Raw genomic sequence first — 27,755 nt, 5'->3', positions numbered from 1 at the left:
AGCAAACTGAGCCCTTCAATGGTCAACTTAATGAATACAGTACATTATTACTGCTGTGCAACCTGAGCCAACGGGACCGAGTGTGATCACGAACACGGTCGATTTGTCTCATTGTCAGCAACCAGTCGATGTCAAGTAGAGGAGGCCTCAGTTGTCCTTAGCCAGGTAACCCATGTGTGTATTAGTGAGGAAGTCGCAGGTGGGGATGCTGCTGACAGCCTGGTGGATGTTCATGGCTGTGATCTCTCTTGGTGCCCTGCAAACACAAATGCAACCAAGAAATGGCTTCAAGAGGAACAGAAACACCACCCTGAGGTATCTTTCAGTTTGGGACAGCCCTTGGTTTGTGGCGTTTAGTGAGCATGCAGACATGTTTTCATTTTAAAATGTATCGCCCTCTGGTAAAAGGTGACTCACAGTTTTGTTTTTTTACTGAAAAAACAGAGCATCCATCCACTCTAGCACCATCTAACACACAGTTTTAGCTATTTTTGTGATAAAGGGTGAAAAAAAAGATACAAGCTACCACCAGGCTTTTATATTAACATTTGTTTAGAAAACATCAAAAGAAAAAAAAAAGTTGTTTTTTTTTACTTCACTCTTTGTTTTTTATTTTAACTCAGTTGGCTGCAAAAGGCCCAAATATAAAAAATAAAGTGAAAACTGGAGCTTTAAGGCAGGTCGCATGCTAGAGAGGAAAGAGGAAAAAAAGGCTGACCTGTTTGGAGGGGATTTGGCGTAGGCCCCAGCCAGCGCTTCTCTCAGGATGTCACTTGCAAACTGTTCTGTAGCCTACAGCGTACAGGCGCGCGCACACACACACACACACACACACACACACACACACACACACACACACACACACACACACACACACACACACACACACACACACACACACACACAAAATGTGATTAAGTGAAACAAGCATTCAGGATTCATATTCAGACTGTTTGTCAAGTGTTTCTTGACATTTTTCATGAGTTACTGTTTTGTGTACAGTGAACAACCTTTAGAATCATGGCTTCGATTACTGGAGCGAACACATTCTTCTCCACCTCCACCGGCTGGAAGGTTACCCCGATCTGAAAGAGGCAGTGTTCATCTTATAAAAAAAGGGGGAAAGTGGTGTGCCCTCCTGTTAGCTGCTAAAAGCTGGAGAGGAATCAGAAATCACTGATTGAATTTTTTCATTTTTTCCACATTTCTTAGGGGAAAAAACAAAACCAAACCCAGAGAGAGTCCCAACCTGCTGAGCTGCTTCACTGACAAACTGATCGGACAGGCTGGCGCCCAGGAAGAATTTGGGCTCCGGGTCAGCCTCCTGTTCCTCCTCTTTGACCTTTAGCTTGTGGCAGGGAGGAGTCACCGTGATGATGTCGACTATTTCGTCATCCGCCTCCTCTGGCTCAGTCTTGAGCAGAGCTTGCATCTGCTCAAGACGCAGCACCAGCTCCTCGCTGCTACTCAGGGTCGACGGGCACTCTGCGGGAACATTTACACGTACCCTTCATTTAACACATCATTTCACAAGCCGCAGCATCAGCAGAAACGGCGACTGCTTCGGTGCATCTCTCAGGTTACAGATTCTTGATACGCGGCTGTGTGGTGTAAAGCAAAACGTAGACATGTGAAGGAGGGTTTTTGTGAGATCTTTGCTCATTTTAGCAGTTCAACAACGCAACAATTACAAATGAAGACGTTTGCACAGACAGAGACAAGTAGAACACAAACACCGATTATCATGTTGTTTGGCTCAGTGAGCTAAACGGCCTCATCACCCATCCTTTAGAGACAAAAAGATGGAATTAATAAGAGTTCCCAGCAAATTAAACAATGCAACTGAACAAAAGCACTGAGGCTGAACACTGGCCGCCCTCGCACACAACTGGTCTGCAGACGCATTACTGGACCCACTGGTAGGTGCAGAAACAGTACACCCACACATGCAACACTGAGGCGAAAATATTGATCCGCTTGGAGCTTTAACAAGACCGAGTGAAACGATCTTCCTGTAGAAGATGTAGACCAAGTCCACACAGGCACAAACTCACCAGGCTCATTATCGATTTGAGTGAGAATGTCCTCGATGGACTCGTCATCGTTCTTGGGTTGTGGGGGTTCGGGGTCAGGCGGCGTGTAACCCCTCTGTCGACACCACTGAACCACCTCTCTGGTCTTTGGCGGGGTGAGGGCCTGGAGACGGGGCGAGCGATCCAACACGTCCTGGACGACCCGCTTCACCGCTACGGCTCGCTGAAGCTGCACACAGGCCAAAACCAGAGAGATGATGAGAGAGAATAGAAATCAATCAATCACAAGCTGTACAGCCACAAACAGGTCATGTTGCTGCGCACACACAGCTGGGGTTACTAAGAGTTTTGACTGTGTGATGGCACACATATACTTTATATTCCTTATCCTAATAAACATACAGGCAAGTGTCCTTTTGGTTCCTTTCAGCCTACTGCATCCAAAAAACGCTTATAAAGCAGTGTGAACAAATGCAATTAGCATGCTTTTTGCTCGATGCTCCGGTGGGATGAGTAATAGACATTGATCGTGCCAGCTCACTGTTCTGACGCCTTAATGAAGCAGCAGGCTAGCGGGAAGTCTAACACGGGGAAGCTTATTAATCCTTAAACTGGGCAAAGAAATGACTTTCTGAGCGTCTTTTGAAATCTGATGTTATTATTTTATTCTATTGAGGTCTTTCCCACATGTGAACGCAAGTGGCATTAACTTGGCTGCCATTCTGGGCATGTGACACTGTAGGATCAAGTGAATAAGGCACGAGTCAACGCTCCATTTGCAGGGAAAGTGACTGCTAAAACCCCGATCAGGCAGGTCTACAGACCCCTGGCAACCACCTGTTGCTAGGATGAAAAGGTATATTCCCAACCAGCTGGTTAAAAACCTCCTTGTGATTGCTTTGGTTGCCAACATATTGTTGAATAGAACATCTACCTTGACGTAGATGTTACTGAGACTCAAACTTGCCAGGGATTTTTAGTAGAGACATCAATGGTATCAATTTGAAACTTCAACATCGCTCTGTTCTCGAGTTATTGCATTCACAACGTAAGCGTCCATGTTGCCTGACTGGCTGGCAGGGTGACGGCAATACCCATCAACCGTTTAAGGGTGATGGGGTAAAAACTACAGGCAACTGTGGCAATCTGCTACCTATGAATACATATTTTCCTAGCAACAGGTGATTAGATCACAACCAATATAGTGGACGAATCTTGAGTAACGTGTGTAGATGCAGTTCGTTTTCCTCCCGTCCTGATGAACACTGAAATTAAAGTTATGGCTCTCGTTCCTTTCATTTTGCCAGATGGTTAGTCATGCTGGGCCTGGAAGTCCCTTGAAGTGTTACCAGATTGTTGCTGAGGTGGGATGATGTGCATATAGGATTTTCATTTCATTAGCAAACACACAGATTTGCTGTGCAGAATCAGTTTTTCTCCAGCCCGTAGACACCACTTAATCGTTCCCTGTCCTCATAATGTGTAATGATGTGTGATGAGTCCCCTGTCCTCTGTGTAAATTAGTGACCTGTAGATATAAATAACTATGCCTTGGCTTGTCTGGGATCCTTTTTTATAGCAATAGAAAAAGAGAACAGACTGCTACAATATGGGTTGCCTGTATGAGCTACTGATGAAGATATGACAGGAGACAAGAGGCAGCGATATATATGTGACCTAACAGAAAGACATGAGGCAAGCAGAAAACTCTCTGAGTCGGGATGCTGCATGAAGAGAGATTACACAGGCACCAAAACTGCAGACACTGCAAATTATCACTCACAGACGCCCTCAAGCTGGAACCTGGAGAGCAAACGCTAGTAAGTGAGTGCTGTCACCCCAGATGGGATTAAATAAAACTTTCATCTGAGGAAATCCATACAGAGAAAAGAAAAAAGCCTGCGTTCTTTATTTGAAAGACAGCTTGAAAGCTTAAAAAAAAGAGAGAGAGAGAAAAACTTTAACACATTTGCATAATTTCAAGAAAAAACCTGAATATACTCCAAGCCTGCACAGCTCCAAAAACAAAACATGTACATCTCTGCTGGTTCATCAGCACTTTGACTCTAATGAGGCTTTCTGATTGAAAGCCCAGATACTGCACTTCTGTGAATTTAAATTTTTATCATCAAAAGCAAACACAAAACAAAAGGTCACCTCTGATGCTCTGCGCTTGCCAATATTCCAGGAATAATACTGTTCTGACGACGAGGCACAAAACGGATGTGAGTCTTCGGCTATAGAAAGAAACAGAAATACACCAGTGTGTCAAATTTTTAGACAGCTTTTCCTTTTTTGATGTAAACTTTTCCTTTACATACATCAAATGAAAGGCGAGCTCACTTACTCTTATCTGGCACAATTAGAGGGAATTTCTTCACCACAGCTGTCAGCAGCTGCATCATGGTTTCTATATGCTCAGTGCTGAGGAGAAGACAATCACAGCTGTCAGGTGCCAAGAAGCTTTCATGTATACACTCACTGTATGTGATTGTAACAGGTCCCTGCCCTTACTTGATGAGGTCGTGCAATGAGTTTTCTGCCCCTTGTTCCTGTTTGACTGTGGTAGCTGCAGAGGCAACGTGCACAGAAGAAGCGGGGGCAGGAGTAGTCACCGGGGGTGATGGACCAGCTGTGACAGCTGTGCCAGCACCTGGCTCCGTCTTCACTGTGGAAGAAAGCAAGTGTTAGAGACGGCTGCTTTATTAGTATGCATACTATATATTTTAAATTGGGAGATAAAAGAAAATGATGAGATGAGACTACAGGGATGGGATCTGAGTTTACTAGTTACAGCCTAATGTGCTTCTAAGCAAAATAAATAATTTTATACGCAAAGAAAGAGGAGTTTGGGAGTACAGTGGAAAAGAAGAGGAGAGCGGGTGGAGTGAGGATGGACCCCTCACCTTGTACCAGAGGCAGGGCAAGGGAGGGGGAGGCCTGGCTGGCAGGACTTGGGGAGGCTCCAGCTCCAGGTGCTCCAGGGGTGGTGGAAGAGGAGGAGGAGGAGGAAGGAGTACTGGAGACTGGGCCCTTTGACACGACTACAAACAGAGTAAAACACACAGGAATGGATTGTGGGCCATTAGGTACACGGGCTTAACGAGTGGATGAAAAAATGAGAGGGTAGGATGACAGGTCTTCCAGAAGCTGCACTTAGGAAAACTGTGAAATAATGAAAATCTGTTTTCCTGCGTGTTGTAAATAAATCATTCTGCCATCTTTAAACGAAGGAACATAAACTCAGTTTAGAGCGTAAAGTAACTGTTCTCACACTGTAAATCATATGAGGAAAAACATATTTTGCATATTTTTTGTATATTTTAAGATTTACCCTCAGAAACTTATTAAAAATAAGTGAGACTCCAACAAAGCAACCTTTGTTTGTGCAGTATCTTGTGTTATCATGGAGGACCCAGTTTATTAATCTAGAATTCACTGTTTTGTTGAGGGTTTATTTCACCTTTCCCCACAGGCATGAAGATGGTCTGCAGTCCGCCGGACCCACTTCCAACTCCCAGCTGCTTGAGCTGGTTGGCAGGAATGGTTAAGACAGTCTGCTGGGAGCTGGAACCTCCAGAATGGATCTTCAGCATACCTTTACAAAACAAAAACATAGGTGCTCTGTTTATTCGAGTAATGCATTAACATTTAACCTGACAGTTAATGCAGAAACAGGCTTATTTCTGCCTACCCGAGAGAGCAGCACCAGTTTTTCCTCCGGCGGCTGCCACTCCACTGACTAACGAAGTTGCAGAAACCAGGGATGCGCCGCTGCTGCTGATTTTGGGCACACCCACAACAGTACTCACACCTTTGGACATGCTGATGACAGGCATATTGGTGATCCCCTTTGCACCTGTTACTACAGCACCAGCTGAACCTCCAGCAGTCTTTGCGATCGCAGCAGGGTTTCCAGCACCCTTCACCAAGGAGGCCACTGCTGCCTTCGACAAGCTGCTGCCCCCACCAGCGGCGCTGGTGTTCTTTGCTGCGTTGATTACTGCTGCTTGGTTGGCTGCCATCAGGAGTGAGTGATGCTGAGAAGCAGACTTCCCACCATCGAGGGCCTGCATGGACACACGGAAACACACGTGTCACGCAGGAAATAAGCAAACACAGACTCTTTTATGTCCTTTAACGTTTCTGATAATGAGCTAACCAAAGTGAGCAAAAGCTCAAGTGTCCAAGCTGTTTTCACAATGGATGGCAGACCATGGTTTCATTAAACAACACACTTATTTACAAATCCCTTCTTTCAAAATAGCTAATAAAGTGAGGTATAAAAACATATACAGCAGCATTTCACCTTATCTGGAGCTGCACGACAGCGAACGTGTTCATAAATATGAAAAATATCACAGTCCAAGTCCATTTGCAAAAACACTGTAGTGTATATGTGAGAGAAGATTGCTGTGGCTGTGCCTGGAGGAGAGTTGGTGTATTCTTTTTTCTGCTGATGTTTGTTTTCTAGTGCCACGCAGCTCTCAGAATGAGCTGTGCTGATCAGGTCACTGGTTTTATGGAATCTCAGAAACAAAAGAGTCCATTTTTCCTCACAGAGAGTCCTCAGAAAGAGAAGTTCCGCCTCTTTGGCTTGTTTGTTGGAGCTCCGAGTAAATCTTTTTATGTGTTGCAATTTCTCTGTTTTATGATGCCTAGCTACTGACTCTAAAGATGTAATCATCCTAACTCAGACCGATGCTTATGAATATACACAGCAGCGTGCCTACACATGCGAGCCACTGCACTCAGGCTGGATCATTTGTTTTCTGTGTATCTCTACTGCCTTTTTTTCCAATTCCACTTATACAAAAATGTGTTATTTCTTGCAAAATCAGGGTGCTTCTAGTATCTATAATACCAGATTTAAAGATGAGCATAAAAGCTTTAGCTCCCCTATTGAATTGAAAAATTTTAATTCCTCCATGGATTTTAATTCCATAGGGGAATTAAATTTTCCTAAATGCTTTTTGGACATAGCAAGGTTTCCTTTAGAACGCATCAATTATTTCTATTTGCTCTGAATAGCAGAAATACCAGGATCAATATTAACACCCCCCAAAAACTGATCTTTTAAATTGAGCCAAAGCACAAACCACAAATGTGCAATGATGTGCTTTAATGCTCAAAGCTTGTAAAAGCAAGTTAAAAATGAGGACTTTCTTCCAGTTTACACACAATATAAAAACTTAAGCAAGAGTTTGAGCTTCACCTGAGAAAGCATCATGCCAAAATACAACAAAAAACCCCAAAAGAAATCAGTTTAGACTTGCAAAAAAGAATTACTGGTGCTCACAAGGCAAGAGATGGAGAAGTATCATCAGTAAATTCAGAGAGCCTCACAGTACAGAACAAGCCTGGCAGAGGTAGGACACTAGTGAGAGCTGCCAGGACACTAGTGAATGACTTCGCCAAGTCGTGAATTGTGGGACAATCATCAGAACCCTGCACAGGAATGGACTGCGAGTTTGCAGACCAAGAAAAATACTAGAAGCCACCAGTGCTAAACCTCAGTCTCCCAGCAGATAAGAACTATTGCTGGTATAAGTTTGAAAATCTTAGCTGTCACCTGCCTCGAATTACTGTGTTTACAAGATTTTCAGAAACCTTGAAGTCAAGATCAACATTTTTCAAACTCGTCAGACTTTTAGCAGATGGATCAATGGTATTAATTTGAAAATCCTATGTTCCCTCATTCTCAAATTATCGTGTTCACAGAAATGGTTGTTCATGCCACCGCTCGCCTGCCCACTCCAATGCGTGGGGCTAACTGAAGACCAAGCAGACCACCAAATCTGGAGGATCTTGAGAGATTCATCAAAGAGGAATGGGCTGGGATTGCTCAGGAGGACTTGAGTTTGAATTTCAAAGCTAAAACAAGTGACTGCAGGCTGTTATCCAGTCACAACTGACCATTAGCATCAGTGTGGCTGAGAATTTTGACCCTGGTAATTTTTAATTTTCGGTGAAATAATTTTCTTTCTGTGCACAAAATAAAATAATGTAAGCATCCAAAAAATAAAACTAGGATGTTAAAAATTCCTTCCAGCTGTGTTAGAAAAATAAATACATTTTCAAAGGGAGGCTAATAATTGTGTCCTCATCTGTACGTGGGTATGAAATCCAGCGTAATTAAAAACAGCATAACTAGCTTGCAACCATAAAAGAAATGCTTACAGCTCTTTGGTTTAATGTGACTCTTACATAGGGACATCTGCCATGCAGAATAAAAGGGATGTAAATAAAAGCTGTGAAACTCGCCTGTTGTTGGCTCGCACTGCTGACAGAGCCAGGCGTGGAGCTAGCAGCGGTGATGACTCCACCTGTCATCCTTAACGTGGTGGTGCCCGGCTTGGACAAGTGGCCTGCTCCTGCTGCCGTTACTGTTTTAACTGAGCCGTCAGGCAACTTCACCTGTGCACCCTGGGAGCTGCCCACCACCTGTCAATTAGAGGACGAGCAATTACCCACTTAGAACATCAGCAGCAGCAGCCCACGTGCAGCATGCTGAAGTTGTCAAGGAGGCATGAGGTGAAAACTCACAATCTATCAAAAGAAAAAAGATTTAAACTCTGACAAACATACACACATAGACTTTTTTCTTTATTTCCACAGTAGCCATGTTGCCAGTAAATAGTAAGGAATCACTTTTACATTTGTTACCAATGATATTATTGAGTTTTGCACTGTTCAGGAGCAGCACACCAATGTAATACAACAATGTAATTATTGTATTTATAGACCATTTCATATGAAAATGAAAATGGAAGCCATTTTTTAAATCAGAAAAAAACCCTGTAAAATAACTAACACTACACCAGTCTGACTAAAACTCTGAAGTCAGTTTTCACTTGGGTAAACACTAAGAAATGAAACTGCTATGATAATGTTATATAAAGTGAGACTGATTAAAATGCATGAGGGGACTTGTCCACCTCCAGCTCAGCAGCACATGGGAGAATCAGGTGCTTGCACCAGCAGCACCCTGGACAGGTCTTTCACTGTTGCAGCTCATTTAAATTGTGAGTGGAACCAATGGAAAACTAACTACACTCATATGTAGTGTTTGAGTGCCATCTTTGAATAATATTTTTTTGTTTTCCAATCTGTGTTTCAGAGTTACGATGTAATACCAGATCTAATAACCATGAACAGCATAAAACATGGACGTGGCTTCGCAGTTGGAAAAATTAAGCCAGTGAGGAAGTACATTCAACCTGCAGTGTATCTAAAAGCCACCAGATGGCGATAGCTGTGGTTGCAGAAACACCTCTGGAGCTACAGAAGTCTATGGGAAAGCCTTCTGTCTTGACCTCTAACCACTTTCTTGATGAGTTTATGGACTCAGTTACAGTTTACAATGAATAAAAAAAGTCTTGATCAAACTATGTTTTGAAAAAGAGCATTATTTCTTTAGGTATGTTCATTGGCTTATGACATCAATTGGACCTGCCCCTCCTCATCACTTTTTTTTTTTTTAAACCAAGATGAAACCAAGTGAAAATGCTGATCTTGTTTCTTCCAAACAAAACTTCAAAAACCAGAGGATGACCACTTGGTAGCTACATCCACCGTTTATACTGTTTCTTGTTGGATCTGTGTTGGATCTATGTCTGGAGATGTTATATAAACTTTAACTTAAAATTAAAATTAAGATGGCGCAATACCTTAAACAGAAAAAAGTCTGTGTCAAGCACAAATTATGTTTTCTCTTAAGCACCTTAAAATCAGCCTAGGATAATAACCACATATGTCATTGGTGATTAATTTACATTGATTAAAGAGGGCGACACGATCTGTACAGATGGTCCCTGTTGGTATTTAAGAAAATTGTAAAAAGCTTGATAACATTTTCATTTAATTAATTTTCAAAAATATAAAATATAATTTAAATAAATATCAATTTTCAAAACACAGCCAACACAGACACAGATTTTAAAAAAGACGTCACATTAAAACAAACTGGCACGTGGATAAAATAGTTTAACTCTAGTCCAAACAATAAAAAAATAGTAAATAGTACAGCTGACAACAATGTTACATAAGTTGTTATTTTGAGCCTAACGCTCTCACACAAGACTAAATATGGTAACAAATAGATCTGGTTGAATGGTCATTTCAAAAATTGTCTGACAGTGTTTTAAAGATTAAACTCCAATAAAACTGCAAATTTTATTGCCAGTAAGAATGTGCCATGAGCCCGGGGCCAGTGTGCATCTATCACACGTTGGTTTTACATCTTTAGACAGTTTAGAAAGTTTTACTTTGGAGAATTAAGGCGATGCAACGACTTAAACTGAGTCTAGCACAAATTAGACTAATGTAATGCTGAAGTAATACGTGGAGAGACATGATCCGCACATAGCTTGCAGCCTGTATAACGTTACTTAGGTGGTCAAATTCGTTTGTGGAGTGTGGCTAATGTTAGCAGAGCTAGCAACAACAGCCTTCTTATCCTGTACAAAGATGTGGTTATCCTCTGGCCGAGTCCTGTTATGCCAGTTTATTCTGACACAGGCTTCATATAACCGTCTATTTTATAGAACTACTGCAGTCCTGCTGGATAACACCTTGCTTGATAACTACAATTACATGGTGTTGTACATTTATAAAACTGAAAAAGAAATTTAGCTGAGTGGGCCATATTTCTGTTGCAAGGGCAGCATTGTTTAAACGCTGAGTATGCAGTGACATTTCTAGTAACAATTATACTTCTCTAATACACTATCGTGAAATGAGCATGCCCCTCTAACAATGTGCAAAATACAACTTTCAGTGTGTGGATGACAGATCGTGAACTGTGTTATGAAATTATATTCCCAGCACAACACTAATCCATATACTTCCAAATGAAAAAGAAAAGACCTCTGAAGATATTTCATTGTCAAAGAAAATACAAAAGCATTTCCACCACAAAATCTGAGATTTGGCAGGACGGTCATAATTTAGTGGTCAAATGAGGGAGGCAATCAGTGAAGTAACATACAGCAATGCGTAAAAATAAAGAAGAGAAGAAGAATGAATATTTCATTAAGAATATTAAAGAGGAAAATGACTGCAGAGCAGGAACAAAAGAGCTGGCAAACCCCACACGAGTCCTACTATCACAGAACTGGAAGACCCAAAAGACAAGCCTGTGTCGAAATCAGACTGTCAAAGAAACAACTAAGAAACACAGAAGCAGTAGTAACTACAGCAGCATTTGTGTTACACACTGAACAGCTTACAGTAAACTCTCCACACTGACCTGAGCCAAGATGGCTGCCTTCTGTCCGGCTGTCACTCTAATAGCCTGCTGGCTAGCAGTTGCAGGAGATGATGCAGCATGACCTGCCGAACCGGAACTCCCCTGCTTCCCCGAACCTTGTGCGGGCTGACCGACCAGAAACGTACCCTGAGAAAACAGAACAAGAATGACTAAAGTGCAGCTCTAATGACACACAGGTCCAAGAGTTTTTGGACAATGATTTTTGTTTAATTTTGCCTCTGTACGCCAGCACTGTGGATTTTAAATCAGTGTGTGACTGTACAGATTATCAGCTTTAATTCAAGGAGCTTAAAAGTCCCGCTTTAACTGTTTAGGATTTACAGGCATTTTTATACAAAGTGCACCACATTCAAATGCTGAAAATTAAAATATGTTCCAGTGTAACGCTTGTTTTCAATGACTGGATGACATTTTTTGCAGTCAGAAGTCTAGAACACCTGGACATTTACTGCAGCCATCTTTTTACCTTTAGTTTTAAATTAAATAACTGAAAAGCTTGTTCTATAAATAATAAATATTTATTCTTCGTTGCCTTGAGATACTCTTAGGTTGCTTTTGCAGTATTCTTTAGGTCATTATCCATTTTCTCTGTGGAGCACCGGCCATCTGTTTTGCAAATTCCTATATTTTTTGACTTACTACCCATGAGTCTGGTTCACATTGGTCTCAAGTTTTCCCCCCAGAAGTAGGCGGGCTCTTTCAGGTGTTTTCTGACACAGTCCAATACAATTTCATTGCCTGGACTCAACTCCACAAATTTTATATGTTTAATTCATCATGAAATAACTAAGGACATTAACTAGGCATCATCTGGCCATAAAACTATCTGTTAGCCTCTCTCTCTGTACCTCTGTATTTGAACCATGACACCAAGAGAAATTCCTTGTTTGTGTACAAACTTTGCAGTAAACGTGATGCTGATTCTGTAAGTCCAGTTACTTTTGAGCACCTTTTTAGTGGTGAACGGCTGTAATTCTTTGACAGTTCATGCATATACGGCAAAACATAATGCAAAAGCAACTCAAGAATTTCTCGAGGCAAAGACCAGGGATATTCTTCAGTAAACAGGCCAGTCACCTATTTCAACCAACAAAGTGTTCAGTTACTGGATACAAACAGGCACACAAAATCAGTCACTACAGTGGTGTAACTACTAAAAACAAAAATTGTCTTTGTCTAAAATCTTACAGACTTATTGTATTCAAAGGCCATAAAAACTGGTTTCAGGTCAGCCTAGTAAACCCACACAGGATCAGCCAGGCTTAATATATCACCAATATTAGACTTTAAATTACATACAGTACAAGGTTACATGATGTGCACAGTATGACTATTTTAAGCAGTACAATGCTTCCATTACATTTTAATTTTTTATAACATAATAGCTACGGAAAATTCAATTAGCCCTCTAGGTCAATTGATCCTCTAGGTCCTAATTAGAATGTGGGAGTGCGCCGGCTCTTTGGCTCATAAGAGAGACTGACATGAAATTTTACAGAAAAAAAAGATGGCTCTTGAAGAATGATCATTATTAGGAAAGCAGGACCCAGTGTCTATGTGGAAATTTGAAACCTCTGCGCGTGCACACACACACACACACACACACACACACACACACACACACACACACACACACACACACACACACACACACACACACACACACGCGCACACACACACTCTAATTAAGAACAGGTCAGTCAAATATGAACACTCTAATAAGCAAAGATGAGATACATACAGAGCCACAAATTATGTTGTGCCAGTGTGTGACTGCATTTGTCGTTAGTAAAGGAAAAAGTGGGTCTACCCACCTGTGGGGTCTGTTTAAGGATATAAGATGTGTAGGAGAGGTTGGAAGGTAGATTGCTTGAAGAGGAAGAGGAGGAGGAGTTGTGAGAGCCCCCAGAGACCGCTGATGAGCTGTTCTGGGACTGCTGACCTAAATTACAGAAATCCACATAGATCAGTCTCATTTCATATGAAAAATCCAGAGTATCAGTGCTGCCATTTCAAAGAAGGGCAAAGGCACGATTGTGAAGCAGAGCAGGGCAGTGCAATGTTGGCTTACTGCTGTGAAAATCCAAATGTCTTTAAGCAGAAAAACAGATGACTGTAACTGACTCACTGTCCAGCAGCAGCCAATATCTGTAACTGGCACTAACATGCCTCAAGTTGTAGAGTCACTTCAGAAGTGGATTTCTTTTTCCAAACTTTATGACGAGCTGGAAGCCAAAATATTTTTTAATACAGATGTCTACAACTTGGAGGCATGGATGAAAATGTCGCAGTGAAAGGTTTTTGCCTGGGATGCTGACCCCAAATACTGAGCTGCCAACAAAATCAAGCATTGTTTTCAGTTTCTATCAACACTGTTGAGTAAGCTACCCGCTCCAGGCAAATGCCTATTTCTAACACCTAATAATTTATGACATTATACACCTGCTAGAAAATGTTGTGCAGCTTCACATGTTGCAGGTTTTCTTGCATATTAAATACCCACATACTGTAATCCACAGAGACTGTCCTGGAAACCATATTTAAGTGGTAAAGCTATACTTTGGGATATTAAACTTAGAATAATTATTCTACATTAATTCATGAAATACACTATAATCTTGCAGGTCCTTGCAATATAAAACATGACAACGCTAACCTGCATTTTCCATTTTGCTGCTACAAAGATACACTGTCACAGAGTTCTATTAAAACATGGTGACACATCCAACAAAGATTGACTACAAGCAGTTTAAACAAACAAACCCTTTGCTTGGTCTTAATAAACATGAATAGGATTGAGAAAAGCATGTGACTAAAACACTGACACAAAAGGAGCAATACCATGTCAATGGAAACTGATATGGGTTTTTTAAACAGTGGCTGTATAAAAATATTATTTACTACTATTATTATTATATATATTTAATAATATAGGACGCAACATGTCTCACTTCCACTGGAGGCCCGGAGGATTGCTCCCTGTGGGATGAGGAGCAGCTTTCCTTTCCCCGAGGGGTTCTTGCTGTTGGTGGTCAGGTAGAGTTTGGTACCTGGTGGCAAATTGGCCAGATTGGCTAAGTTGTTGGCTGGCAGCTGAAGTGTAGCCATCACTAGGAACAAACACAGAATAAAAGAAATAATAATGATTACTCACTCAGCTCTAAAACTGCAAACATTTTAAATAAAGAAGATGATATTAATATAGGGTAGAGACACATTGTTTCTAAATGTAATTCAACTATTAAAAAAAGGAAAAAGAAAAAACACACAACCAAAAAAAACTAAACAAAAAACAAACAAACATTGATGACCCCATTGAAGTGTTCCCCCACCTCAGAGTCAAAGTTAAACCCAGAGCAGAACAGAGTGTGAATGCTTGTCTGTGTCTCTGTGTTATCCCCGTGACAGACTGCCGACCTGTCCAACTTGAATAACTCCCTTTCTCCCTATGACAGCTGAGAAAGGCTGCAGCACCCCAGTGACCCTGAACTGAATAAGCAGTTAAGAAAATGGATGAATGGATGGAGTTGGCATGTCACCAGAATCCTTTAATACCAAACTTGTCACAGTGAAAACATGACAATACTTTTCACTATTGTAGCATCATTCGTTTTTGATACAGCAGGCACTGTTATACAGAAATCAACTAGGTTACGATGTAATGTAATGTTGTGTTTGAGTGCATGGGGCAACCATTCTGTCATTCGGGGGGTATTTCATACTGTGGTTTTAAATTGGGGATCAAAGATCATGTAATTCTACTAACAGCCAGGATGGGATTTGAAATTGTAACAACAACTTGGGCTGCTATAAAATGAAACTGTTCTTTTATGTGTGTGTGCGAGTGTATTTAATCTCTGACCTCCACTCTTGCCACCTGAACCACCAGCTGCCTTGGTACCCTGGTGTCCAGAAATGCCACTGGCTCCACTGACGATGGCTTTAGCAACTCCCTGAGCCAAAACCTGCTTTCCACTCATCACCTTGGAGACAGAAGGGTTGCCCTTGGCAACCAGAATTTGTCCACTGCTGATAGCAACCTGTTTGACTGAAGACTGAAGCCCTGAGCTAACAGGAATACCCAACATCTAGAAGAAAGAGAAGAAACTATTTTTTTTAAATGACTGTGGCCACACACATACGTACTTATCATTGCAGGTTTGCGTCTGTGCAGGTTTGTCTGGGTGACAACTGACCTTGCTACTAGTGGCCCCTGTCCCTCCACCAGTCTGTTTCTGGGCCGACATGGAGATCATGTGACCCCCCTTCACTGCGACAAACTGGTGTCCTGCTGTAGCGCTAGCTTGCTGTTGCTGACTGGTTACTGTGGAAACCATCGGCTGTTGCTGTGTTGAAACTTCCCCTGGCTCTTGCTTGATAATAACCTGCACGGGAAACATGGAGAGAGGGACTCGAAACACAACTCCGCACTGCTTTGAAACCACAGCGGGTTCATAATGCAGCTGCTATATATCAGTTACCAATTACATTGTCTGGTTAAAAGAAAACATCACATAAATGATTAATACGATGCACTCTGACTGTAAAGAAAGATCTGATTATTCTTTTTTCAGCAGGCTGCAGTGCTGCAAGAAAAGATGTTACTTAAAACAGATTTCGTAAAATCAGCATCATCATTTATTCATCGGGTCCATGTTTTGATATTCCCCATATGTCCTCATCTGGGGTGCCTTTCAGTGTGAGAGCAGATGTCTGTAGTTTACAACAGAGAAAACTAAAGAATCTGAACCAATCAGAGCTCCAATGTGATAAAACAGGAATTTTAGGCCAGATCATATTTCGCTCATTGTAGACAATAAAGGGATCATTAGCATGTGCGAGTAGGATGACATTAAAGCAAGCTAATGACACATTTTGCGTGAAAAAGAACTGTGCAATTCTCTCTGCAAAGCTCCCCCTCCCCCATCCTCAGAACTATGTCCTATTTAAATAGCTGCCAAGGCACTCACAGCTGCTGAAGATAGCACCCTGGCTTACTATTAATATCACACTGCTTTGTTAATGTTGCTTTAAACACAAATAATACAAGGACTGTCTTCATAGTTAGAGGACAGGGCAGTAAAAATGGATAATGTTTGTCACGTTTAAGGTTGTAACCCAGTAAGGCTCTACCAACTCACCTTCATCCCTGAGGACAGGAAGGTGCCAGTGTGAACTTTAGGTGCTGGGGAGCGAGTGCCCTGAGTGGCAGACTGTTTAGTGGATGGGCTTCCTGTGGAATAATTAACAAACATACAAACACAATAAGTCACAGCACAGATGAGGGTGAGGATTCACCACCCTTCCTGTCAGCTTTTCGAGAGATATCGAGGCCACTGTGGTGCCAGGTGACTGTTTCCTCTCAGGGTTGACTGACTCGCAGAGCTGAGCCCCACCAGAGTTTTGTTCCTTACTCACTGCATTAAAATCTGTTTTACTGCAGGACTGGTGAATCAGCCAAAACACCCACATCTATCTCATCCACTTTGATAAAACATAATTTAAGAACACTCTAACCTTGTTGCCGAATCTGGGTGAGCAGTGCATTTGTGAAGGAAGTGTAGGAGTGGCTGAGTGGGTGTGAGACAGCAATCTACAGGAAAGAGCTCCTAAGTGGAATATGACCTGATGCTGGTGCTGAGAGGAAGTAAACACAATGACTATCATCATGCAAGATGATTGCTTGATGATGCGCAAAATGCTCAGATGGCAATAAAACTCATCTTTTTATGGGGACTTACACACACACACATCACATAGAGAGGAAAAAACTGTTTGGAGTGCAGGGTCTTCTCGAATAGCCCCCTAATCTGGCCATGAAACACATTGACTCAGTTACCATGGTAACCTCTCCTTTAGCAACCATCCTGCTGGCTCACCACACGTCATAATTTAGGAGTGCAGGTAGGGAGAAAGAAAACAGCAAAGAGGGAATACATAATGTTAGAAAGTAGACTTTAAAGGGATTAAAGAGGGAAAAAAGTGCAAAGAGAGAAACAAAGAGAACAGAGAAGTCTGAAGGGCACTGTTCATCGTCTGTCCTGCTATAAAGTGGATTTTTCACAGCCATTTTTATATCCCATGTGGGCGGCTCAGACACCGCTTCTCAATTTTGCTCCAGGTCCACTTCCGATTTCAAGCAGCACTTTAACACTGAGTAGGAGAAGTGTACCTGTGGAGGCAGCGGATGAGGAAGCCATGCCGATAACCTGGCCCGGTTTGTCAACAATAATATAAGGATTGTTGAGCACAGAGGATGAGCTCTGCTTGCAATGGACAGGGGTGGAGGTCGTGGGTGTGCGGGGCAGCGGGGAGTGGCTGGGTGTGGAGATGGGTGACCCTGTGGGGGAGGAAGTAGGGCAGTTATTGTATGAGTAATTCTCTTGGACTTAATTTTTTATGAAACTTATTTTTTCTCATTTTTAAAAGGGGCTCTGAAATATGTTATCGAAAGATAAAATTCATGTCACATGACCTTTTTGCCACTGTTTCCATTCTCTGTGTTTTGTTTACAGTTGCCTTTACAGACATTCGAAACTATAATCAGCAGTTTTCCAAATCTGAATTAAAACATAATGGCGTTTTTCTATTTTTATGTACTTTGTTTGGCTAATGCAAGAAATATGCGCCTGTGGGAACACAAAAGAAGCTTTTGTCAACCCCTACTGAGCAGTACTGCATCTTCCTAACAATGAATGTATTCATACCAACTTCACTAAGCTGAGAATCAGTGTCAGTGCTGGGAAACAATATGTTGAAATTACAAGCAAATGGAAAAATAATGTCATCAAACTTCAATGTCAGTGAGGCGTTTGCTGTCAACACTTCTTAGTGATTTACAAATTTCACCTCAACAAAACCTGAAATAAAGAAGTTATAATCACAGGGCATCTTTATTGTGTAAACTTAGACCATCTTATTTATGATGAATTGGATTCTTTAGAAACAATATGACAATTTTACAAGGACAGTGGGTGGAGACACGTACCTGAAACTATTTTACAGCTCATTGTGATTGGTTGGAATGATTTCCCAGGAGACTCAGCAGGACTGGGTGGTTGTCCTTGGGGAACAATCTTGCAGCTTGCTGTGATAGGCTGGAAGGCAGAGTTGCCATGGGAACCCAGAGTGACTCTGTCACCGGCCTTGGGCCGTGTTGGAGTGTGTTCACCAGCAGCAAGGCCTGCGCTATGAACACCTGCAGGCCTCCCCGACTCTGTCTTTATGAAAACTGCAGATGGAAGAACAATTTTTATTGAACATCATCTGGTTTTGATAATAAGCTGACATAAAATGATTGTAAGGCCAAGAAACCACTGAAAACTGGTTTATTCTGGTTTAGTTTTATGGAGAGAAAATAAACAATCCTACTTTTCTGTTAAGCAGTCCAGTATATACACACCCTCAGGTACATGATCCCTATTATTTTAAATGTGCAAAAATAATCTGCTGGTGTACCTTTGTCTACACTGGAGTCATGTGACACAGGAGAACTACAGCGTCCATAAGTCTGGGCCAGAGAGGCAGTCAAAGTGGGGCTGGCTGCTCTGTGAGTCACCTTGGAGGAAGAAGGCTGAGGGATGTAGTCTTCCCCAAGAGAATCCCTGTGAAGCTCCACATCAACCACCTGGAACAAATATAAATCAACGTCAGAGTGAAGCTCTGAAGGGAAAAAAAGTCATAGCAAGAAACAAAGTGAACATTTCTAACTCACTGTTTCTACCCCGAGCGTCTGCAGTCCAGTGTATGTTCGGTCGAGCTGTAGGAAAACAGAAGAAAGGATATAGACAGCAAAGTTATGCAGCAGAGTTACTGAACTGTATAAACACATTTTAGTGCAATATACTATGATTACTTAATTGTTTAAGAAATGTCAACATCTAATTACTCTGAAATCAAACTGGACTATATCACTATGCATTTCTAAAAGCAATGAAAGTTCTTTAGTTTAAAAAGGCGAACGTGATTGTAATGCAGACTGAAAAAAAGATACTAGACAGGTGCTTTTCAGTGGGGCAAAAAAAGCAAGCCATAACAGGAGAAAACTTGCTGAAGCACTCAGCTATTAAAATGAAAAAATATTTAATAAAACTGGTAGAAGCTCAGCAAATAAAACCCGTTGACCCAGTTAACGTTTTAATTGATGTATTCAAGGGGTTTATCAAAAGACTTGATTGAACTGTTTAGGAAGTCCAAGGCCTTTACGGCACAAACCTTCAGCTGCTGCTTGTTTGTGGGTCTCTCTGCCTTCAGTTTTGTATTTAATAACTGTAAATTAAGCATCGTTGGGTTGAGATCAAGTGACCAACTTGGCCATTAAAAGTAATACGTTTTCTTTGCCTTGAGAAACTTGCGCTGCTTGCTCTTTTGGGTCATTATCTATTTACTCTGCAAAATGCTGTCTGGTGAGTTCTGCAGTATTTGTCTGAATGTGAGCAGAGAGCACAGCCCTGCACACAGAATGCATCCTGTTACTTCTATCAGCAGGTAATTTGGTATGCTTCAGATCATGAGTTGTTGCTCTCCTTCTCCATATTTTTCATTTCATCCACAGAACTGTTTACAGAACAGTGCAGGCTCTTTGAATTTTTTTCTAGCGGAGTCTACTCTGCACTTCTTTTTCCTGAGTATAACAACTGGTTTTCAGCTTGTTGTAAACCCTACATGCATGTCTTGATTTTAGATGCTGAAAATGATACACCTACCTCCTCAAGAGTTTTACTTTCTTATGTTATATTGTTATCATGTAACAATGATGTCAACATGCAAATCAGTTCACCACCTTTAAATTATAGATTTGGGAATTTTTGCCATCTTTCTGATTGGTTTGTTTTATTGTTGCTTTCTGCTGCTTGTCAGTCAGTTGTCCAGTTCTTTCAGAGTCTTCCTCTTTTTGAGGGACTGTGGACAAAAATGACTATTTCCTAAACTGCTAATGCAATATCTTTGGAAATCCCCTTGAGTTAAAGCTGATAGTCTGCACTTCAATCACACACTGACTGAATTTAAATACACTGTGGTGGTGTCCAGAAGCAAAATCTGCAAATATTGTGTATTTGTCAAAAAATAAAATACTGACGTGAATGTATGTAATCCTTTTAAGTTTCCTGCCTAAATCCTGTACACTTTACACACATGTGAAATTCAGCAGTAGAAGTCAGACCCACTGGCTTGTCTACAATAGGCTCTGAAAATTGGCACAAGGAAAGACAAAGAGTCCTCATCTAACGAGAAAAGTAAAGTGAATGATGATGTGGTCTGTAAAGTATTCTGACCTTTAGCTGGTGGATGATGTCAATACGTTTGTTGCGAGGGTCTTTAAAATGGATCTGGATCCTCACAGGAAACTCACCCCAACCGCGGCGCGTTAAATGAAAGGGAGGCTCACTGAGAACAGACACATTTGAACTGCCTTATGCAACACTGTTAAAATTCAAATATAAGTCAGGATGAAAAAAATATATAGTAAAGATGAATCACTATGCCTTTATTTAAAAACCAATCTGTTTTCTAGCCTGGACCGAGTTAAGAATCTCCTAAAAATCAATGACTTGAAAACATGTTCTCCTCCTTTGAAGCTTGACATTCTCATCCCAACATAACAGACATTGATCTGACTGCAAGGGCATGTGCATGTGCCTGCGTATCACGTGTGTATTCAAGCGCAACCTATAAGTGAAGCAGGTGTTTTTTTCCACTTCACTTCATCCCTTCATCTACAGTCAGGCTGTGCTGGGAGTCAGCAGAGAGCATCAGCGTAGGGCTCACTGGGAGTGAAGGTTTGAGTTACGTGGGGGGAGCTTGTGAGCTGCTGCAACAGCAACGTGAGCACTTTGTCAGTTCAAACAGCTGGGAAGCTACAGCTGAGGATAAGGACTGCTGACTGATGAGAGAGATCATTTATTCAGAAGCTGCAGGCAACCTTAAATCCTGAGCCATTTTTAGAGGGTAATGCCAACAATTAGACATTTGAAGTGCATATTTCAAGGCTACCTAACCTCTGTTGCTTGTGAATGATTGCTAAATTAAGTGTGTGATGCTCATCTATACACCTAACTGCTTTAGGCTAAGGCAAGTCTGGACCACTTAGGTGTGCCTGCTATTAGTCTTGTTGACGTTGAGTTCTGGCTGACTCGCTGTGCAGCAAATGACGTTGCCTAATGATGTGTGTACAATCTGCATAACAAATTTGTCATCTTTTAATTTTCTTAAAAGCTGTAAGATTTTGCTGAAGTGATTACTGCTTGGTAAGACAAATATTGATTTTCTACAAAGCGATGAGACTGATAGGGGTTGAATGCGCTGCATCATCAAACCTACACGAGGGGGCAGTGTTTGCTAAAAGTTGATCTAAAGGATTTTCACCGAGCTGAGAATTATTATGTAATATTGTTTGTATAATTCTTGCAGTTTTGGCAAGTGATGCTTGGAAAAAGGTGGATCAAAGGACTTATTTATCACGACAAAGTTAGAAGTAAATATTTTATCTAAGAGCTACGAAACACTGCAAGAACAAATCTTTCTTTTTGTCTTCCTTCTTCTCTTTAATTAAATTCTTTCTAACTTCTTTTATTCTGCAACATTAGTACATGAAACTGCATGACTGCTTAAAAAACATTTGAAAACACATTTCATTAAAACTGGCACAAACCTGACTTCCACGAGGTCGTTGGGTTTGTAGCTGGGATGCAGGAAAAACCAAACTTTCTTGACAAAGTGGTCGATGCTAGGTTCTCTCCTTGAGCCTCTGACGTACACCATCCACTTATGAGTAGACTGGTCATTCTCTTCCCGCTTATCAGGTGGAATGTACCTGAGAATAATAAACAAAGAAGAAAAATCTCAGAGGTAGTGAAAACATTGGATTGAGGTAATGCATAGATGGTTTACAGAAGAGTTAAACACCACCCAAGATGAAGAGCAGGAAGGTAAAGTGAGACTGAAAATGAAGGGGTGTTTTTTTCTTTAAATCTTTACAAAGTATTTGGAAAGAGGAGACAGACAAGGAGGTGCTACATGACTAATTTCAACACCGCTTTAATAATTTTCTGTCATAAAGTTTCCGTCTTAAATCAAACACCGGTTGGAAGCCTGGAGGAACTTAAAATCTCATCTGATCAAATCCTTTCTGATTAATAAACCTGTACTAAAATATTAAGTGTGCTAAAAAAATATCTCAAAGTTTTCTAAACTTAATATGCGCTTCATTGATGATGAGTATCGCTGGCACCCTTTTCCGCTCGAGTCTGTCTGTCATGCTGGAACAAAAAAAACCTCACCTTTGACGAATGGTAGGCACCCATTTGTCAAAATAAAAGCCTCATTACTATACAAAATGCAGTCACGAAACTCTACAGGTGTGTGGCTAACATGAAAATGAAGGCCAAGTTCAACAGCAGGTGTGGTCTGACCCATAAGAGCTAAAACGTTACGTAATGTACAATTAAAAAGTGAGTATCTATTTATATGGGGTCTGGGGTCAACATGCTCATGAGTATCATGGCAGGTGGGATCCCAACGTATTATTAACTGAGTGTAATTTTACCTGTGCAGTCTTGAGGAACGGAAAACTGTCCACCCAGGGGCAAAATAAATTAGGTAAAATGTATTCTCAATCTTCTTCAAGACCACACTTGCAGGAAAACTGATTTGTGGCTCATCTCTTCAGTGCACAATCATGCATGAGAAAAATTCAGCTGACTAAATAAAATAAGAAAAACCAACCCCGACTGCCACAGTTCTTCTAATGTTTAGCCAATAATGAATAAAATCAGCTCTCTTTCTACTTAATTTCTGATCCTGCACATGAACCCTAAACCAGCTGCGGTTCAAGATGGCCGATTTGTGGTATAACTGAGTGATATATGAATGATAACTGAACTTTCAAAATAAGAGACATGCAGTAGTTTATAAGCAAGTCCATCGCAGTTTGTGTTTTCCTCCAAGACTGATTAAAAATAAAAAAAATAGACAACACTGAATGCAGGTAGGCAGCCTTTTCTATAATACCTGCCCGAAGCTTAAGTGACTTTCTTATTAAAAATTTTTACATTTCATTTATTCTCAAAATTGTGTGTTTCTGAAATTCTAAGACAAAACACCAGGCTTCCCACGTGAAGAGTATCTATTTCAACAACACTTTCTTTTCAATTCTGAGTTCTAATCTGAAAAGTGTGTTACAATGTAATTAGTCACCAAAGAAATGACAGACATTTTTTAATTTGGTTACGTACTTGGATACATTTCCTACTACGATTGTCTTCTTCACATAAAGTCTAGATGCATCGTCCCCAGTAGAGTGGTAGGTCACTCTCTGCTCTGCGCCTGCAGACGATGGTACACCGAATGTGTCCTACGGCAACAACAACGGCAATGCTTTTATTAACCGATCATCAAACAGTCAAGAACTCCACAATTTCTGCCAGGTGAACTTACTTTGCCTGTGTTGCGTCCGGGTCTGCGCTCCTGCCTGCTGCTGTCCTCTCTCCAAGATCCTTCTCCATTCCTCTCAGCACCATCTCCTTGCTGTGAGAGAGACTCGGACTCTGATTGAACCAACGATGGAGTCTCAGAGCCCTGGTTGAGAGGGGAAGAAGAACGGGAAGGAGACTCCAGGAAGCGTCGGATGGCTGGATGGTTCAGCACAGCAGGGTCGCTCTTGGAGGTATGCTATGGGACATAGAAGAAAATTTAGGTCAATGTTTCTATATTGTACCACCACATAGAGTAGCAGACAGCTGGCTATTACCGTCTGCAATAACACCACTATAAAGTTTTATGCCCTGTGTTTATAATCCATAGTGCATGTAACAATGAGACCAGTCGGGATATGTTCAGGAGCCAATTTAGTACCTAAAAATGGAGCTACTTCAACAACCTTGAACAAAAAGACAATATTTTGCAAAATATGTTCCAGCTGAAGATGGAAGCCACAAATGTGTTTCACCACTTGAGGCAAATAAACACCATAAAGTACAACCAGGCTACACAGGAGGCGATACTAAGAGCTGGTGATGTGCAACCTAAATGTCAACAAAAGACTCCACCAAGCATCACTGATTCACACAGGAGGTGCACTCCAGATGACAGGAAGAGCAAACAGGGGGGGGGGAGAAAGCTCTACCTAAGAAACAACATCTTAGGTGGAAAAGATTTTTCAGATTTACATAGTTAAGTGTAACAATTGTTCAGTTAAAGTGTTATTTTATATTTTTACTTCCCAGGGGAAACAATACCTAGGCTACTTGTGTGCCTACATTTGACTTACCGTGTACTACTACTATTGCACTACAATTTTGAGGCTGTATCATCCAACTCTGTGTGCAAATGAATGGGAATTTACCTCTGAGAGCTTTGTCAGTCCAGCACTGGCATAGTAATTAGCTACTATGCATGCCCTGAGCTTGTCCATCATCCTCCTGGCTTCATTAAGACGCTGCAAAGCAAAGAACAGTTAGCCGGCATGCTGTGTATTACACTTAAACGTGAAGAAGACCTGTAAGTTATTGTCCATGTTAAGTTTTTATGCAGTAACAAGTAAAGTAGAGTAAAACAGATTTAAAAGAAAGTATCACCGGATACCTGACTTATCACATCTATCTCATGCTCTTTGTTCTTCATCTCCAAAGAAAATTGCTCCTTGATGATGGTTTCAATCTTCTGAACTGTTGCTTCTCGAGCTGGATAAAATAGGGAATAGGGAATGAACTTATCTCCAAGACCAGGACAAAGCTGATAGCTAATTTTGACCACAACAAGCAAAGCAGGTGTACTGGCTCAGGGTTCAGAGCATGAACTTACCACTATGTTCAGCCGCCTTGTTTCTCTTACTGTTTTGGACCAGAGAAACGTCCTCATAGTCGGGATCATTGCCCTCTATCTTCCTTTTAATTCCCGACATGGCTTCCTGTAAAGAAGGGTATAATTAGAAAACGTGTAGCTAATCACTTATATGCTGTGATGTACATGATTTGCTCTGCACTTAGCACAGGATTAGCTGCATAGCAGGGAAGCTATAGATAATTGACAGCAATGCCCACAGCTAACCTCAGTACTGATTAGCCAAACAGGTATGCCAACATGGGTTAGCAGGATGTCCACTGCCTACCACGCTATTTCAAGCGTCGACCGATTGTCTAAGATTCATTTAGCACGAATGCACATCGCATTTTAGTGTGTCTCACCACCGCTATCATAAATAAACATATACATATCGTCCATACAGCCAGCAGCACTCTGACGTTAGCAACCGCTAACCTTGCTAATTTAGCTAACGTTAGCACACAGTTGTACATACATACCGGTTCAGGCTGTACAAAATGCAAATTTTCTGGAGTACTCTGTGATGTGGAGCAACGTTTCTTTGAAAGGCGTGTGTTTTTTTAATTCAACGTGAGCATATCCGTTGCGTTTTTAGTATATTCAGACCACACTCGTGTTTAGGGAATTGCTAAATCTCGAGCTCTACAAGTAAGCTAACTAAATAGTGGATAGTTAGCCTTGCAGTTTAGCCAAACAGCCACAAGGGACCGCTGTTCTACCAAATGGATTGAAAACGAGGCGTGGAATGATAGGTATTGTCACCTTTCAGAAGACTGCTTCCCTGGAAAGGATGTTTTATTGTCATGATCAAAAGCGTAACCCGTCTTACAAGCCCTTAGTAAACTAACTACTCTGACAAGATGTTGGTGAAGATGGCATGCATGCCACCCTGTCAAACCTCATTACAACTAGCCATCATGGTCTATTCTAAAGAACTTTATGGGGATTTTACTCCAGTGTTATCATTGCAGGAAGTTTTTTTTGTTTTGTTTTTTAGTGTCTGATTCAGTGGAACTCTTTGGAGGTATTGCATTACAGGGTTGAGTAACCCTTTGTATGAGCAAGCTATATTTGAACTATCATAGGCACTATTAGTCTAACATGTTTAAGCTTGTAACTGCTGTCAGGCTGCATGCCACTAATTAGAAGGCAAATAACACCAGACAAGAAGGGGATCAGTTCATCTTATTTAGCTTTAGCGGAGCTTCACACTTCATCAGACATCAGTTCCACAGTAAACATGTGATCATAAAGGCAATTAAACAGATAACCTTGTCAGGGTTATACAACATTATTTTGCTGTGCTCTTGCAATGAATTGTCCTATCACGTACACATTTCCTTTTAATGAAGCAGAGAAGAAGATCAAACAACATCCTGTTAAATTTTCTGTGGATCCGATACCAAGTAAAAACAGCACTAGTATTGTCAATACCGACATGATACTCGATACTGATACTTTAACCTTATGTTATGTGGCAGCGGAGTGTCATGATTTATAGATTAACCCCCATCAGATCATCAATTTACATATTCTAAGTACATTAATTAACAGTACAAAACACACCTTTCAGCTTTTAATGTATTTTGAAATTGGGGTTTTTTGGAGACCTGGAATTTTTTTTATTAGTCCTTTATTGATCCAGGTAAAAATCTCATTGAGATTAAAAATCTCATTTCCAAGAGAGACCTTGAGATGTGCACATGTGAATGTGTAAATGTGCCTCTAGTTGCAGTATTTTCCAGTCAACATTCAATTAATATGGGTGTCACTTTAGCTCAGTGGGTGAGCAGGTGGGCTGTGAGCGGTTCCAGCTTCATTGTTGTATCCCTTCATCCCTTCGTATGGTCTCACTTTCAGGTAGGTCTGTGTTGCTCACGTTGGTACATGGAGTTAAACCAAGCATTTTACTCAAACCAGATCAGACCTGCAACTAAACCACAGAGTTGGCATCCTCAGTAATTTATGTTAGCTGCCACTCAGCTGGATAACTGACATGACAACATGCTGCCAGAGCCAAAAATCTTATAATCACAGCTGATTAATGAACTGTATAGTATTATCCCGTCTGAGAATGCATGTCCCTGATGAGCTCTTTGCATATATCAGAACACAGATGTATGGGTAAGGCATGTCTTCAATTTTTCCCATAATGTTTGGGGTAAATGTAGCGAGACGGTAACAATCTCTGAGAGGATTCTTTGTGGTTTTCATTAAACCAAAGCATAATATGGAGAATATAAATCACATGAGACTTAAATAAAAAGGGCCTGATAATGAAGCATGGGTTGCCCAATCCTACTTTAAAAAGTGCGGCTGCTTTTAAACACTGTCCCCTTGTTCACCACAATGACTCATTAAAACTTCACCAGCATGATTGACTCATCCCTTGGTGAATACAGTGTCCACAGCTCTGTGGAGCAGATTGTTACAACTTGCAACAAAACCCACATGGCGCATCTCTTCTTTTGTGACATCTTCATGGATATTTGTGGGACAATAGTTGTGGTTTCGATGAAATACATAAATCACTTTGTTTCCATTCTTTTTATGGCCAGTCTGTTGTGAAAACGGATGTGCTCACGATCGCTTGATTGAGAAAATACACAACTTCTCGGGGCACATTGACT

At 41.1% G+C, this 27,755-nt stretch overlaps 1 protein-coding gene across 1 annotated transcript; it reads right to left on the bottom strand.

The window, feature by feature from the left end:
• Positions 1–19: 19 nt before the first annotated feature.
• Positions 20–25,770, bottom strand: yeats2 (YEATS domain containing 2). The gene is made up of 30 exons (XM_085377132.1): positions 25,605–25,770; positions 25,105–25,210; positions 24,886–24,983; positions 24,647–24,739; positions 23,740–23,973; positions 23,538–23,656; positions 21,956–22,117; positions 20,580–20,691; positions 19,019–19,063; positions 18,763–18,931; positions 18,293–18,535; positions 17,477–17,644; positions 16,446–16,537; positions 15,501–15,689; positions 15,167–15,392; positions 14,256–14,414; positions 13,119–13,246; positions 11,284–11,430; positions 8,298–8,477; positions 5,728–6,103; positions 5,497–5,631; positions 4,940–5,077; positions 4,548–4,701; positions 4,381–4,457; positions 4,191–4,270; positions 2,055–2,262; positions 1,250–1,485; positions 1,011–1,085; positions 719–792; positions 20–256 (listed from the first exon to the last, which is right to left on the bottom strand). The coding sequence occupies exons 2-30, from the start codon at positions 25,202–25,204 to the stop codon at positions 148–150; spliced, it is 4,326 nt and encodes a 1,441-aa protein (XP_085233258.1). The 5' UTR covers positions 25,205–25,210; positions 25,605–25,770; the 3' UTR covers positions 20–147.
• Between the last annotated feature and the right edge of the window lie 1,985 nt (positions 25,771–27,755).

Source organism: Diplotaxodon limnothrissa, linkage group LG18 (assembly GCF_057381915.1).
Source record: "Diplotaxodon limnothrissa isolate DT_005_m linkage group LG18, D_limnothrissa_male_GT1.1, whole genome shotgun sequence".
Lineage (NCBI taxonomy): Eukaryota > Metazoa > Chordata > Actinopteri > Cichliformes > Cichlidae > Diplotaxodon > Diplotaxodon limnothrissa.
The sequence above is the reverse complement of the archived record's forward strand: the minus strand, read 5'-3'. Positions and strand labels throughout refer to the sequence as shown.

Bases quoted from the DNA above. Each gene is read 5' to 3' on its own strand.
- yeats2 (XM_085377132.1), bottom strand. From the start codon at position 25,204: ATGTCGGGAATTAAAAGGAAGATAGAGGGCAATGATCCCGACTATGAG. The intron at 23,974-24,646 runs GTAAATTCCCAT...TATGTCCCATAG, and splicing joins GACTGACAAAGCTCTCAGAG to CATACCTCCAAGAGCGACCC. The intron at 19,064-20,579 runs GTCAGAATACTT...GTTTTCCTACAG, and splicing joins ACATCATCCACCAGCTAAAG to CTCGACCGAACATACACTGG.